At 41.8% G+C, this 16,066-nt stretch overlaps 1 protein-coding gene across 3 annotated transcripts in view; it reads left to right on the top strand.

Annotated features, from left to right (window-relative positions):
• LOC132865876 (histone-lysine N-methyltransferase PRDM9-like) overlaps positions 1–16,066 on the top strand; it is a 51,317-nt gene that overhangs the window by 14,353 nt on the left and 20,898 nt on the right. For 2 of the 3 annotated variants that reach the window (XM_060898388.1, XM_060898389.1), the window contains exons 2-3: positions 8,416–8,587; positions 10,549–10,751. In XM_060898388.1, the coding sequence (XP_060754371.1) occupies positions 8,428–8,587; positions 10,549–10,751 (363 nt within the window). In that variant the 5' untranslated portion in view covers positions 8,416–8,427. Of the gene's footprint in view, positions 1–3,447; positions 3,533–8,415; positions 8,588–10,548; positions 10,752–16,066 lie in introns of all 3 variants that reach the window. The other variant, XM_060898387.1, reaches the window with a different exon arrangement.

Here is a 16,066-nt window from a genome sequence, read left to right as displayed (position 1 = left end):
ATTTCAACTCACCACCTCAAACTCTCTAGTGCCACCAACAGGTCAAAGTTGGAAGTACATTTCTGCTTGTTACTTTTGAACCATACATCTGATTGTCAAAATCTTAGTATTGCTGGAATCCATCCGTCAACACGACTCCAATGCGCCCTATGACGTCATATTCCACCTGGCAGATTTTCCGCCATTTTGAATTTTGTGAAAATCAATTAAAATGCTTCTCCTCCCTCAGTTTTTGACCAATTTTGCCGAGACTTGGTAGGTAGCATAATTGGACGAAGCCGCACAAAATTTCTGCTCAGTGTTTAGAATTTCTTAAGCGTTTGGCCGTGGCAGCCAATCAAATTTGGCTGCGCAGACGCAAAACAGGAAGTGTGCTCATATCTCGGCCGCCCTTTGGCTTACCTTAACAAAACTTGGTGGCATGATGTCACACCCCTCCAAAAAGGCCCACAAAACAATTGGAACAAATTGGCCCCTAGGGGGCGCTATAACTAGGAAAATTGACTTTTGGCTCATATCTCATACCTTTTGGGTTGAAACAAAATTCCAGTATCTCTGGAATCCTTGGGTGAAGCCGAATCCATCGGATCCTATGACGTCATATTCTGCCTTGGGGATTGTCCGCCATTTTGAATTATGTTAAAATCAATGAATTTTTATGGCAACCCATAGAACCGTCTGACGAGAGGTTGTGAAATTTGGCACCATGATTCTAGGCTGCCTCAAGGTTCTTCCCAGCAAATTTCAGCTCACCACCTCAAAAACTCTAGCGCCACCAATAAGTCAAATTTGGAAGTACATTTCTGCTTGTTACTTTTGAACCGTATGTCTGATCATCAAAACCTTAGTATTGCTGGAATCCTTCAGTCAACACGAATCCAACGCGCCCTATCTCGTCATATTCCACACAGGAGATTTTCCGCCATTTTGAATTTGGTGAAAATCAATTAAAATGCTTCTCCTCCCTCAAATTTTGGACAATTTTTCCCAGACTTGGTATGTAGCATAAGTGGACCAAGCCGCACAAAACTTATGCTCAGAGTTTTGAATTTCATAAGTGTTTGGCCGTGGCAGCCAATCAAATTTGGCTGTGCAGACGCGAAACAGGAAGTGTGCCCATATCTCGCCTGCCCTTTGGCGTATCTTAACAAAACTTGGTGGCATTATGGCACACACCGCCACAAAGGGCCACAAAACATTTGGAACAAATTGGCCACTAGGGGGCGCTATAACTAGGGAAAATGACTTCTGGCTCATATCTCATGATGCTTTTTGGGTAGAAACAAAATTCCACTATCTCTGCAATCCTTGGGTCAAGACGAATCTGACTGGCCGCTAGAGGTCGCTATAACTAGGGAAAATGACTTCTAGCTCATATCTCATGATGCTTTTTGGGTAGAAACAAAATTCCACTATATCTGGAATCCTTGGGTCAAGACGAATCCGTCGCACCAATGCTGCTTGGCCCCCACATTGCTGCTTGCAGCTATATTTTGCAGTGTTATTACAAAACATGCCCAGAAGCGCAGCGCCGCGCCCCCCTCCCCTCTCCTCTCCTCTTTTTTTCCGCACCGGAGCCGCTCATCCTCCGCGCTCCGGGACCTCCCACTTTACAAATTAAGCACTGCCTACAAATAAGTGTTCAAAATAAGAGGAACATGTATTTGTCTCTTAAATCCAGGCCGTTCCCTGTAATCTGTCACAACAGTTGGAGAAAGTAATGGCAAATAGTGAGTGCACAAACCATAGAAGGTAAACTGTACACAGCGCCAGGGCAGTGTGATGGTATGTCTACTTTTAGATTGTGTTAGCTTATCAATGAACACACTCATCACTCGACGAGTTTCACGTCTTTACGACGGATACTTAAATGTGTGTTAGGTATTATTGTTGCAGTCTAAGCAGTCATTGTAGCAGCTAGATGAGCGAGAACCGAAAGGGTCTGTGCCATAAACCGTTATTTCTGTACGGCGTTGCTAACGTGTCGTTACTGTTGTTATTTCTCCCTCTGCTCGCCCTGTAAATGCCCTACGTCGCTGGATAGCGAAGGTGTTTTCTGCATCTCGCTCCTTTTTTTGTATGTTCTCCGTTTGTCGCCTTCCTCGCATTCAAACCAATTCGAGCCGAAGTCCGCTACATGTCCAAAATGGTGGTCGCGTTTACGAAGGTCACGTGACTGAAAAGGGTCTATAGTGGAACATTGACTCAAAGCAGGCTGATCAAGTTCTGTGGGGTCTGATGTTGATAACTCTGGGAGACTACTGATAAAACTTGATGCAGTAGTTGGTGTGAATGTACTTTTGAGGCAATGGTGTGGCAAGGTGCATATATTATTGTTCAGACATATTTTGAATCAGATGAGATAATTGTTTGAGGGAGCTTCAGACTGTGGAAGTGTGACTACAGTGGTGCTTGAAAGTTAGTGAACCTAGGCCTGTCACGATAAATTTTGTTGGATGATATATTGTCTCAGAAATTATTGCGATAAACGATATTATTGTTGACATCTTTTCAAGACAATTTTATGCCACTCGTAAAATAATAATGATCATGCAAATACACCCTTTCAAAGAACAGTCAACTTTTTAATTGTCAACTTATTCAATTCAACGGTGGAATGTAAAAAAATATAAAGAAATAACCTAAAGAAATAAAACAACAATCAAACAAAACCACTCACAACAAAAACAATAAATAAAATACAATCTATGGCTCTTAAAAATTGCACTTAAGTAAATATTAACTTGGCACAGGGTAATAAAAAGACATTCTTTTCTTCACAGGCAACATTCTGCCAATCCAGTTTCTCAAAGATTAGTACCCAGATAAACAAAAAGTGCAAAGTAACAATGTATTGCCAGCTGTCATTTGGATAAAAGTAACAACAATTAGAACGAGATAACGTAGGCAAGGGCGTAGGCTTGGTATTAACATTGGTGGGGACATAAACTCAATGCCAACTTCAGGTCAACATTAGAGGGTCACAATATTTTGCTCTTTTGTGTTCCACCAAAAGAGTATCCATCATCTCTCCAAAGTCCAGACTTTTAAAATTTGAAGTTCAGAACTGTAGTAATTCATGAATATGCAATTCATTTGATTAACTGCAAATCTTGCATGTGATGATTAACTCATTCTACCAATTTGCAAATGTGTTTTACAAGTGAATAACGCGTTGACTGTCGGGAGGGAGTATGTTCCTTTCCCTCATAAATGGAAGTAAAACACATGCAGAGCCTTAAACACTTACATTAGTTTGCAGGGGGAGTAGGCTATCTTCTGTGTGATCTTTAACTAGTTTTAGAATGCTAGTTTAAGCTGATATGTGATTGATCTAATGGTAAAACAAGACGAGGTCTCTAGAACTTTTTTGACACGTTGAAAGGTTACAATTTTACTTGGCAACAGAATGTATCTGAATTCTGATTGGTTATTGTTATATTACAGGTAGTCATCGACTTACGACTGCGTTTGGTTACAATTGACCGGTCGTAAACCAGTCTGGTCGTAAGTTGGCCTATGTTAAATGAACGTAAGTATATTGTGATGTGTAATGATATTGTAATCATCTTAAAGTCTTATTTTATCAACATTTTCTTATTTCATTACCTTGGCTCATTATTTGGTTTAAGTCAAACACTGCATACTACACTGCGTACAGTACAATTCGTTTAATATGTGCAAAACAAAATACGAAATACAGGTGTGAAAAATAGAAAACATTTTAGTTTATAACATACCAAAATACAAAGGAAAACATAGCAAAATACAAAATTTAGTGACCGCTGGCATCACTGGCTGTGGGTCGTCTACGTCATCATCAGCTGTTGCAGCGCTTGGGCTGGCAGGAGCATTTGCTCGTTTCATAAACCAGGAGCTGGGGCGGAAACTGTATGACGGAGCGCAAGAGAGACTGTGCGTGTGCCTGGAGCTGGGGCAGAAACTGTTGTACGCAGCAAGAGGCGCTGCCGGGAGCTGGGGTGGAAACTGTTGTACGCGGCGAGAGGCGCTGCCGGGAGCTGGGGCGGAAACTGTCGTACGCGGCGAGAGGCGCTGCCGGGAGCTGGGGGCGAGAGGCTGCCGGGAGCTGGGGCGGAAACTGTCGTACGCGGCGAGAGGCGCTGCCGGGAGCTGGGGCGGAAACTGTCGTACGCGGCGAGAGGCGCTGCCGGGAGCTGGGACGGAAACTGTCGTACGCGGCGAGAGGCGCTGCCGGGAGCTGGGGGCGAGAGGCTGCCGGGAGCTGGGGCGAGAGGCTGCCGGGAGCTGGGGCGAGAGGCTGCCGGGAGCTGGGGCGGAAACTGTCGTACGCGGCGAGAGGCGCTGCCGGGAGCTGGGGCGGAAACTGTCGTACGCGGCGAGAGGCGCTGCCGGGAGCTGGGGCGGAAACTGTCCTACGCGGCGAGAGGCGCTGCCGGGAGCTGGGGCGGAAACTGTCGTACGCGGCGAGAGGCGCTGCCGGGAGCTGGGGCGGAAACTGTCGTACGCGGCGAGAGGCGCTGCCGGGAGCTGGGGCGGAAACTGTTGTATGCGGCGAGAGGCTGCCAGGAGCTGGGGCGGAAACTGTCGTACGCTCAGCTGGGAAACACTTGCCAGTCATAACCAGACGGTCGTAAAGTCGATCGGTCGTAAGTCGCATAGGTCGTAAGTCGACGACTACCTGTATTGCCCTTTTGTTCTCTTCTTGAGCCCAGAGAGGAGAAAGTGACAGGGTTCTACAGAGAAAAGTTTTTAACCTACTGCTTTCAAATGAACCCCCTCGAAAACCAATCAGTTCAGCGTGTATGTGACATTTTCAGAAGAGAGGTGGGAGTAACCAAAAATTTCTGATTAAGAAGGTGGAGGCTGTTATGCTTATTACAAAATGTTTTATTTGATTAAAAGGTGTCTGGGCCACGAACCATGTCATCACCATTGGGTTGTTGTTTACATGTGTCATGTTACGAAAACTTGGTCAGGGCACTCTGCAGGTCTTTACTGAAGTACTTCAAATTAAGGGTTAGCAGGCTGCTAAAGTTTGCAGGCACTTCACAAGCAAGACTAGGTGCAATATTAGCCAACATTAGCACAATGTGATATGATTTAATAATGTCTTTGTGACCTTAATGAACACCAGTTGTTGTTGGTATCAAGTCGGATTGTTATTTACATGCCACACAAACTTAGAAAACGGTCATATTCATATGTTGTCGTTTTTTTACACACTGAATACGAACTGTTGTTAACTGATTAATTTTACGAGCTAATCTAACATTACATTCCTCAAGGACAGTTTGCTAGCTAGCAGCCAGTCACTGCATTGCAACCGCACTTGCTAATTGACATGGTAGCCGAACTTGCTTGCTGTTTTCGTGACCATGCCCCCAGAGCGAATATTCATGAGTGCATTTTGCGTGGTGTTTTGCCCAGTGGAAACCTACAGTAACCATTTGTGTACTGCGCACAGAGCGTGATTTAAAAATATTTTTTTTTCTTCAATCAGAAATATTGGTAGGGACATATCAGCTGCCGTTTGATATTGATAGGGACACGTCCACACCCAATTCTACGCTGATGGTCTGTACAATGGAGCAAGGTGTTATCTTTTCCCCGTTCAGTGGGCACCCTGGCTGGATACAGTGCCTTGCAAAAGTATTCATACCCCTTGAACTTCTTCACATTTTTCCACCTTACAACCACGAACTTAAAAGTTTTTATTGAGATTTTTATGTGATAGACCAACATAGAGTAGCACATAATTGTGAAGTGAAACGAAAATGATAAATGGTCTTCAAAATTTTAGACAAATAAAAATCTGAAAAATTTGATGTGCATTAGTATTCAGCCCCCCTGCGTCAATACTTTGTAGAGCCACCTTTTGCTGCAATTACAGCTGCAAGTCTTTTGTGGTATGTCTCTACCAGCTTTGCACATCTAGACACTGAAATTTTTGCCCATTCTTCTTTGCAAAATAGCTCAAGCTCAGCCAGATTGGATGGAGAGCGTCTGTGAACAGCAATTTTCAAGTCTTGCCACAGATGCTCAATGGCATTTAGGTCTGGACTTTGACTGGGCCATTCTAACACATGAATATTCTTTGATCTAAACCATTCCATTGTAGCTCTGGCTGTATGTTTAGGGTCATTGTCTTGCTGGAAGGTGAATCTCCTTCCCAGTCTCAAGTCTTTTGCAGCCTCCAACAGGTTTTCTTCCAGGATTGCCCTGTATTTAGCTCCATCCATCTTAGTTTTCCGCCACACATAGCGCTTTGTATTTGGGCCAAAAAGTTCAACTTTGGTCTCATCTGACCAAAGCACCTTCTTCCACATGTTTTCTGTGTCCCCTACATGGCTTCTTATGCCTGTCTTTCAACAATGGCTTTCTTCTTGCCACTCTTCCAAAAAGGCCAGATTTGTGGAGTGTACGACTTATAGTTGTCCTGTGCACAGATTCTCCCACCTGAGCTGTGGATTTCTGCAGCTCCTCCAGAGTGATCATGGGCCTCTTGGCTGCTTCTCTGACCAGTGCTTTCCTTGCTCGCTCTGTCAGTTTAGGTGGACGGCCATGTCTTGGTAGGTTTGCAGTTGTGCCACACTTTTTCCATTTTTGAATGATGGATTGAACAGTGCTTCTTGAGATGTTCAGAGCTTGGGATATTTTTTTTTATAACCTAACCCTGCTTTAAACTTCTCCAGAACTTTATCCCTGACCTGTCTGGTGAGTTCTTTGGTCTTCATGATGCTGTTTGTTCTTCAGTGTTCTCTAACAAACCACTGAGGCCTTCACAGAACAAGTGTATTTATACTGAGAGTAAATTACACACAGTAGGACTCTATTAACTAATTAGATGACTTCTGAAGGCAATTGATTGCACTGGATTGTATTTAGCAGTATCAGAGTACAAGGGGCTGAATACTAATGCACACCGCATTTTTCAGATTTTTATTTGTTTAAAATTTTGAAGCCCATTTATCATTTTCGTTTCACTTCACAATTATGTGCTACTCTGTGTTGGTCTATCACATAAAATCTCAATAAAAAACTTAAGTTCGTGGTTGTAAGGTGGAAAAATGTGAAAAAAGTTCAAGGGGTATGAATACTTTTGCAAGGCACTGTAACTGTTGCATGTTGGGAGGCCCCGCCTCTGACAGAGAGCCACATGAGACGACAGAAAACAGTGCGGTGTTTTATTGAGTCAGTGGGTCAAGCTCTGGCGACTTCCCTATGTAGATGTACAGTGCGTAAATGCCAAAATCACGTAAAAAAAAAGAGTTCATTTTCATTTACCGTACGATAAGTCAGTATATCAAATATTGCGACAGGCCTAAGTGAACCTGTATATTTAATATAAATGCAAGTATTAGATCGAGAGTGGGACCACCATTATGAGTGGGATCTAATATTTCATAGTCCTACCTTTTAGATCAAAGGTGCTGGAAGTGGCTGTACAGTCAATATGATCTAATTTTTATATTAATTACAGTGGTGCTTGAAAGTTTGTGAACCCTTTAGAATTTTCTATATTTCTGCATAAATATGACCTAAAACATCATCAGATTTTCACACAAGTCCTAAAAGTAGATAAAGAGAACCCAGTTAAACAAATGAGACAAAAATATTATACTTGGTCATTTATTTATTGAGGAAAATGATCCAATATTACATATCTGTGAGTGGCAAAAGTATGTGAACCTTTGCTTTCAGTATCTACTGTGACCCCCTTGTGCAGCAATAACTGCAACTAAACGTTTCCAGAAACTGTTGATCAGTCCTGCACACCAGCTTGGAGGAATTTTAGCCCATTCCTCCGTACAGAACAGCTTCAACTCTGGGATGTTGGTGGGTTTCCTCACATGAACTGCTCGCTTCAGGACTGATCAACAGTTTCTGGAAACGTTTAGTTGCAGTTATTGCTGCACAAGGGGGTCACAGTAGATACTGAAAGCAAAGGTTCACATACTTTTGCCACTCACAAAGATGTAATATTAGATCATTTTCCTCAATAAATAAATGACCAAGTATAATATTTTTGTCTCATTTGTTTAACTGGGTTCTTTTTATCTACTTTTAGGACTTGTGTGAAAATCTAATGATGTTTTAGGTCATATTTATGCAGAAATATAGAAAATTCTAAAGGGTTCACAAACTTTCAAGCACCACTGTAGATTACTCGAACAAACTGAGTCTTTCTACTTTTTTGTATAGCTCGGGGAACAGACACAGTCTTGATATAGTGGAACCTGAGTGACGACTCTGTGCAGCTAGCAGACAGTCAGTTTAGCCTGTTCGTCTGCTCCCTGGCCTTGGCTCTGGATTGTCACAGATTGATTAGGCCTGTTCTGAGACTATGAACTATGCTGCAAGAAATGAGAGCAGCACCTTCCCAAGTGGGACGGATATCATCCCACCCTAACAGATTTGTTGTTTGATCTTTAGCTGTGTGAGGACATGAAAACGGAGACATCCATACGTGGAGGGATGTCAGAAGTCTGTGTGAAGAAAGAGGAGACACTGGAGCTGAAAATCTACAACCATGGAGACGACCTCGGTAACCCACCTGAAGTTCTCTCCATTAAAGTGGAAGATCCTGACAATAAAGACTACCTCTGTAAGACATCAGGCCACTCTGGTGCTCAGTAACATTCACTGTTTATTCTACCCTCCACATGATCTAGTGCACTAAAAGTACAATACAGTACATTTGGGATGTAGCCTCAGTCTCGGATTATTTTATCAACAAATTATGACACAATTAAATTTGAAATTAATATTTTTATTGATAAAGCACGAACTTTGTCTATAGAGAGTGTAATATGGTAGCAAGGAGTGAGAGAAACTAAATATATATTTTTTTATTTCCTTAAAAGACATTAGTCATTATAAAGAGATGTTAACCTGAACAAAAAAGTCTGGAATAACACACGATTGGTCATGCTGTTATATAAAAATCTATGCCGGGTGATTTTTAAAAAATTTTTCCCCGTATAACAGCACAGCCCAAAGTGTATTATTCCCTTCATACCACAGTGATTTGCCAATGATTACAATTTTTCATGTATTAATGAATGACACATTGCATGTTTTATTTGTTTCTGTTTACATTTAATGTTACAGAATGTCTGTCATTCTCTCCAGCCACTCCGGTGTTTTGTTCGAGACAATAAATAAATAAATAAATGCATGTTGTGTGACTGAGAAACCAGAAAGCACAAACTCCTCTGTCCTGAAGGCAGAGAAAACTTGCAGAGAAAACATCATGGGAAAATTTACTGACTGATACCTGGGTCTCCTTCCATAAATGTTAAATAAACGGGTCCTAATGTCTTCACTATATTAGAAGATTATGGGGGTGGTGTTTTTTTGTTTTGTTTTTTTTGTTTTGTGTGTGTGTGTGTGTGTGTGTGTTCCCCACCTGCCTATCTTCTCCCCAGTGTGGTCACCTGCTAGTATCCACCCACCAGCCAGGTCTCTCTAACCATGGTGAGTGAATGCTAACACATGTTTCCTCCAAGACATGTGAAGCCATCAACCCCCTCTTTTCCAAATTCAGCCCATGCTGCATCACAGGATAGCAAAACACACCCAGAGGAAAGTGCTATGTGCTCTCTTCCCCACATACATCAGCTTGCAGAAGGCCCCAATTGGCTGTGGTTAATAGGGGACAGAGAGTAATACCTCTCAGTATGCCCCTGGAATGGGATGTTCAATAAGCACAGATGGGTGTGATGGACAGGTATCCAAATATCTGTATACAGATTTAGTGGCGTCACAGTGGCATAGCTCCAGGGTCCTGGATTTGATTCTGAGTTCGGGTTGCTGTGTGTAAAGTTTTGCAAGATCTTCCCCTGTCTGCATGGGTTTCCTCTGGGTCCACTGTTGTTGTTTTTTTTTCAGCAAATTGGTTATGCTTAAATTGGCACTAGATATGAATTTTTAAAATTAAATATTAATCCTAGATGTATAGCACTGGGAAAAATACCTAGATCTAGAAATGCCAGAATTGTCAAAGTTCAAGTCGAGATGTGTGTGGGACTGTTTGTTTATTTACTTACTGTGTGGACAGGTGTGTGTTTTTGGGGGTTTTTTTGTTGGTTTTTTTTGTACCTGCATGTTATTTCCTAACAAATTTGGGAAATTCTGTTTCCCAAAAGATAAGCAAACAAGTAGCTGAATTTAAAACAACCTTGACCAGAATGCTGTAAGTACATCATGCAGTGCCACACTTATGTTAATGAACATTTGTTTTATTTTGCAAGCTTCATATCTGGCCACTTGTTTACTCCCACAATGAAATAAAAAAAAATTGTGCTCATGTACCTTGTGTCCTGTGAGATCTCGGTCCTGATGGACACCTCTAGTCTCAACCAGATGCTCAGTGAATCTTTCTGGCAAACTTTCTTAGGATAATCTTTATACTGTACTAATGTACTGTATATGGTCTTGAATATAGACACACACATTTTGGGCCTCATTTCTTCCTATTGTTTTCTCTGCTCCCAGACTGTGAAGTTTGCAAATCCTTCTTCCTCAACAAATGTGAGGTTCATGGACTGCCTCTCTTCATTCCAGATACTCCTGTTCTCATAGGAGTCCCTGACCGAACCAGACAAACTCTTCCTCCTGGGCTAGAAATCAAGAAGTCCAGTATTCCTGATGCAGGACTGGGAGTGTTTAATAAGGGGGAGACTGTTCCAGTAGGTACACACTTCGGACCCTACCAGGGAGAGCTGGTAACCAGAGAAGAAGCCAGGAATAGTGGATACGCCTCGCTTGTGAGTCTGTCATAAATTTATTATAAAGACTTTATATTTTTAAGTAACAACTAGGTGAAGGTAGCTCCAATTAATATAAATTTCTTCTTGCCAATGATATGTGGAGTAGTTGTGTAAATCGCAAGTTTGATCCATCCTACATCGATTCTTTTAGCCAGTGTGATGGAAATTAACCTGTTAATAATAGAAATATGAGTAACACCTGAATAATACTCAAACAAATATGTATTTATTGTATAATTTTAAGATATTCATGAAAAATTACATAAAGCCCAGGTAGTCACCAACATGGGTCCATCCCCCCCCCCCCCAATTGCATGGTCAGCTTCCTGTATTACACAAGATATTATTCATCATAGTTTCCATCAACATTCCATCATAGTTTGTTTTCCCAAATGCAGCTGAGAAACTGTACCAATTTTACATTGACTCTGCTGCATCCACGACAACAGTAGCTTTTTCTCTCTCTCTCTCTCTCTCTCTCTCTCTCTCACACACACACACACACACACACACACACACACACACACACACACACGCGCACAAAAAAAAACAAGGAAATTATTCGTTCATACTTTCAGCTTGCTTCTTTTCTAAATCTCGAGGATAAACAGAGAAGCATGACAGTAGAAGATCTGAACAGATACTGTTAACTATAATTAATGCTAAAGTTAATATAAAACTTGTTACTACACCAACGAGCAGATAATTTTAGATGCCACAAAATTTGCCACTATGCGAGTTGGTTTGATGCTGGGGTATGCAGTTGGTATGACATTTTACACAATCTGTTTCATTTCCATTAATTCACAAATGCAAACAAAATATAATTAGAACATCGGCTCGGTGAGGGTTGATTAGATTTATGCTGTGAGACAAAGTGAAGTATGCTGTGGAATTTTAAGCAACCCCATGCATTTTTAGACAGGCTTATGAAATAGTATTTTTTTTTTAAATACAACGATTGTTTTTTAATTAAAAATGTTTGTAGGTAGTCACTTATTTAGAACTTTTCCATTTTTTTTTATCTAAATGGCCTTTAATCCCATTCTCGATTTGATTTTGAAAATAAATTTAAGTCCAGGGAGGAGGATTATTGTAGCGACTAGAAAAGGTAGTCACTCTAGTTGTTGCCAGTTCCACAGAGCTTTGCTAGAGTGCAAAGGCTCATGGGTCTGTTAATGTTTAAGTTTAGAGTGCATTAGAGGCTAAATAGCAATGACCCACCTTGACCAAGACTCCTGCAATAATTGATCACCTCTGGCCAGTGTTTCTGATAGGCATGCATCTTGTAGTAAAATAAAACATTACTCCTAGAGCCATGTTATGTACAGACCACAGGATTTTACATGAAGTCAACCAGTCCCTATTCTAGTCCACCATCCCACCCTGTCCTCCATCATAGTTCCACTGCCAAAAAAAGACCAGCAGCAGCCTGAATGACCACTGTCCAGTGGCACTTGCTCCCATCATCATGAAGTGCTTTGAGAAACTGGTCCAGACTCGCATCATCACAAGCCTCCCACCCATGTTAGACAGACACCAGTATGCTTACAGAGCTAACAGCTCTACAGAGGATGCCATAGCCACAACTCTCCACACTGCCTTCACTCCCCTTGAGCAGCAGGAGAGCTATGCTAGGCTGCCCTTTGTGGACTTTAGCTCAGCATTCAACGCCATTCTCCCTCACAGACTGGTGTCCAAATTGACAGACCTGGGACTGTCTCAATCCATCTGCCTCTGGATAAAGAACTTCCTGTCTGATCACTCCCCACATCTCCTCAGCCTTAGCACTGGCTCCCCACAGGGCTGTGTGCTGAGCCTCCCTACTCTTTACCCTCTACACTTACGACTGCACCCCATCCACTCCAGTAATGGCATCATCAAATTTGCAGATGATATTACCATAGTGGGGCTCATCTCTGGGGGGGCAAGGAGTCCGCTTATCAGGACGAGTCGGAGCAGTTGTCTGGGTGGTGCAGAGACCAACAACCTGGTCCTCAACACCACCAAAACCAAGGAGCTGATCATAGACTTGAGGAAAAAGAAAATGGACATTTAGCCTATTCTCATCAGCGGGGAATGTGTGGAGAGGGTCCTGGACTTCCGGTTCCTGGGGTTGGACATAGAGGAGGACCTGACCTGGAGCATGAACACCACACAAGTTGATAAATAAGGCACAGCAGAGACTTTACTTCCTGAGCATCCTCAGGAAGAACCACCTCACTCAAACACTGCTTGTGTGCTTCTACTGTTGCTCCATAGGGAGCATACTTACATACTGCATCAGTGTGTGGTTTGCTAGCTGCACAGTAGCAGAGAGGAAAGCGCTCCAGAGGTTCATCACCACCACACAGATCAGATGCCCTCTCCCCTACCTGGAAGAGCTTTACAGTTCTTGCTGCCTCAAAAGAACCCAGGGTATATTAAAAGATCCATCCCACCCCGGACATTCTCAGTTTGAATTGCTGTGCTTGGGCAGATAGTTCAGGTCAATTAAGAGACGGACAAATAGACTGAAAAACATCTACCCAAGAGCCATAATTGCATTAAATGCTGCTTGTTTTAAAGGGACTGTGCAATTAAAAAACAGCAGTGTGAGAATGCCTTGTGTGTATGTCTTTTTTAGGAGTTTATATATATGGACATATTTCTTTATTTATTATTTTTTTATGACTCAAATTTTTATTTTCATTATAGAACAATACAGAACACAATGCAGTGCCAGTGGGATACATGATCTTAAAAAATAATATTCAAATATCTTCGACATCAAAGTTTCCAGTGGTGCCTCTGTTTTGAGATTTGTATTCGGTCCATTTTTCAGATTTCTTATCAAATTTTGTTTGCTGGAGTCTCAATATATATGTGAGTCTTTCCAGTTTGAGTATCTCGTCGACTGTGCCCAGCCAGTTCCTCCGAGTGGGAGGGTCCGCTCTATGCCATTTCCTGGTGATTGCCTCCTTGGCCGCAGCCAGCAGAACTTTTACTAAATATCTGTCTTCATGTTGTAGGGTGGGGCGGCACGGTGGTGTAGTGGTTAGCGTTGTTGCCTCACAGCAAGAAGGTCCGGGTTCGAGCCCCGTGGCCGACGAGGGCCTTTCTGTGTGGAGTTTGCATGTTCTCCCCGTGTCCACGTGGGTTTCCTCCGGGTGCTCCGGTTTCCCCCACAGTCCAAAGACATGCAGGTTAGGTTAACTGGTGACTCTAAATTGACCGTAGGTGTGAATGTGAGTGTGAATGGTTGTCTGTGTCCATGTGTCAGCCCTTGTCCAGGGTGTACCCCGCTTTTCGCCCGTAGTCAGCTGGGATAGGCTCCAGCTTGTCTGCGACCCTGTAGAACAGGATAAAGCGGCTCGGGATAATGAGATGAGATGTTGTACGGTGTCCTTTGTCAGATTACACAGGTATAGTATCTCGCATGACTTTGGTAGCTTGTATCCCAAAATTGTTTTAATGCCCACCCACACATCATTCCAATAATTAATCATTTTATTACATTCCCAAAATACATGACTGTGACCTGCATTCTGCTCCCCACAACGGTCTGCTCCAGCATGTTTGTTGTGTATTTGAAAATTTGCTTTTTGTTTTGGGAGTGATAAAGAATCTAATCACATTTTTCCAGCAAAATTCTTTCCACATCCTGGAGCTGGTGGTGGTTCGCTGTACATCACATATGTTAAACCAGTCCTCTTCATTATTTATTATTTTTAATAAGCAGATGTTGCACTGGTAGGATGACATCCAATTTCATTGTACAATGTGCAGTGACAGATATATTCATCTTCAAAAGCAGAGATCTCTGTCTCATGATTCTTCCTTCCATGCACACTCGCCACATTAGTTTACTATCCATCAACATGCTTCTAGGATATGTCGCATAATCACGGTCACCTGCTTTTACATTTTGAGTTGAGAGAGATTTCTTTCACATCTACCTTAAATTGCAAAAGAACGGGTAGATGTTCCACCGACAGTATTTAAAACAAAAAAAGGACAGAATAATAGTGTTTCCCTCAGGATTGTGTGAATGGCATGCTGTGGTCTGGGGGCATGCTCCCCTGTAAGAAAATTGTGTTTCTTGTAAAGTTAAATGTATCAAATTGATGACCATAATATTGTGCTTGGACTAGTGGATGACTGTAGTGGACACTGTAAAGTTAATGTTACCAGTCTCAAATCAATTGTGATGTGTTCTCAAACTGCTTCGGCCACCACAGTCTAGGTAACTAATGGGAAACACTGTAATGAGCATTGCCTAATGTTTTTAATTAATTATACAATTGCCTGTCTGATTTACATATCTGTTTTAATAATTGACAGTCTACTGTAGTGCAATCTGGGTCAAATCGTGCTCATGACATTGTAGCCTATCCTAATGTGTGTGACCTTCATAATCGATAGCCAACTTTAATTTGGTGTGCCTTGACGTTTTGGTTTGACCTTTGATGTGCTTCAGTCCCAACAAGCTAGAAAACCTCTGGTACATATGACAATCAGTTATGGTTGGGCAAGTTACAGCAGTTTTAAGTGAACATGCAGCCTACCCTATAGCTATGTTTTAATGGCCATCTTAAGCTTTTCAGTCAGCTTCTCAAAAACAGCATTGCAGGTCAATTCAGGATGCTGATGCCTGAACAGCATATATATATATATATATATATATATATATATATATATATATATATATATATATATTAGTGCCTTGCAAAAGTATTCATACCCCTTGAACTTTTTCACATTTTTCCACCTTACAGCCAAAAACTTAAAAGTTTTTTATTGAGATTTTATGTGATAAACCAACACAGAGTAGCACATAATTGTGAAGTGAAACGAAAATGATAAATGGTCTTCAAAATTTTAAACAAATAAAAATCTGAAAAATGTGGTGTGCATTAGTATTCAGCCCCTTGTACTCTGATACCTCTAAATACAATCTAGTGCAATCAATTACCTTCAGAAGTCATCTAATCTGTTAATAGAGTCCTACTGTGTGTAATTTACTCTCAGCATAAATACACTTGTTCTGTGAAGGCCTCAGTGGTTTGTTAGAGAACACTGAAGAACAAACAGCATCATGAAGACCAAAGAACTCACCAGACAGGTCAGGGATAAAGTTCTGGAGAAGTTTAAAGCAGGGTTAGGTTATAAAAAAATATCCCAAGCTATGAACATCTCAAGAAGCACTGTTCAATCCATCATTCAAAAATGGAAAAAGTATGGCACAACTGCAAACCTACCAAGACATGGCCGTCCACCTAAACTGACAGAGCGAGCAAGGAGAGCACTGGTCAGAGAAGCAGCCAAGAGGC

Source organism: Neoarius graeffei, chromosome 18 (genome assembly GCF_027579695.1).
Source record: "Neoarius graeffei isolate fNeoGra1 chromosome 18, fNeoGra1.pri, whole genome shotgun sequence".
In the NCBI taxonomy this organism is placed as follows: domain Eukaryota; kingdom Metazoa; phylum Chordata; class Actinopteri; order Siluriformes; family Ariidae; genus Neoarius; species Neoarius graeffei.
The sequence above is the reverse complement of the archived record's forward strand: the minus strand, read 5'-3'. Positions and strand labels throughout refer to the sequence as shown.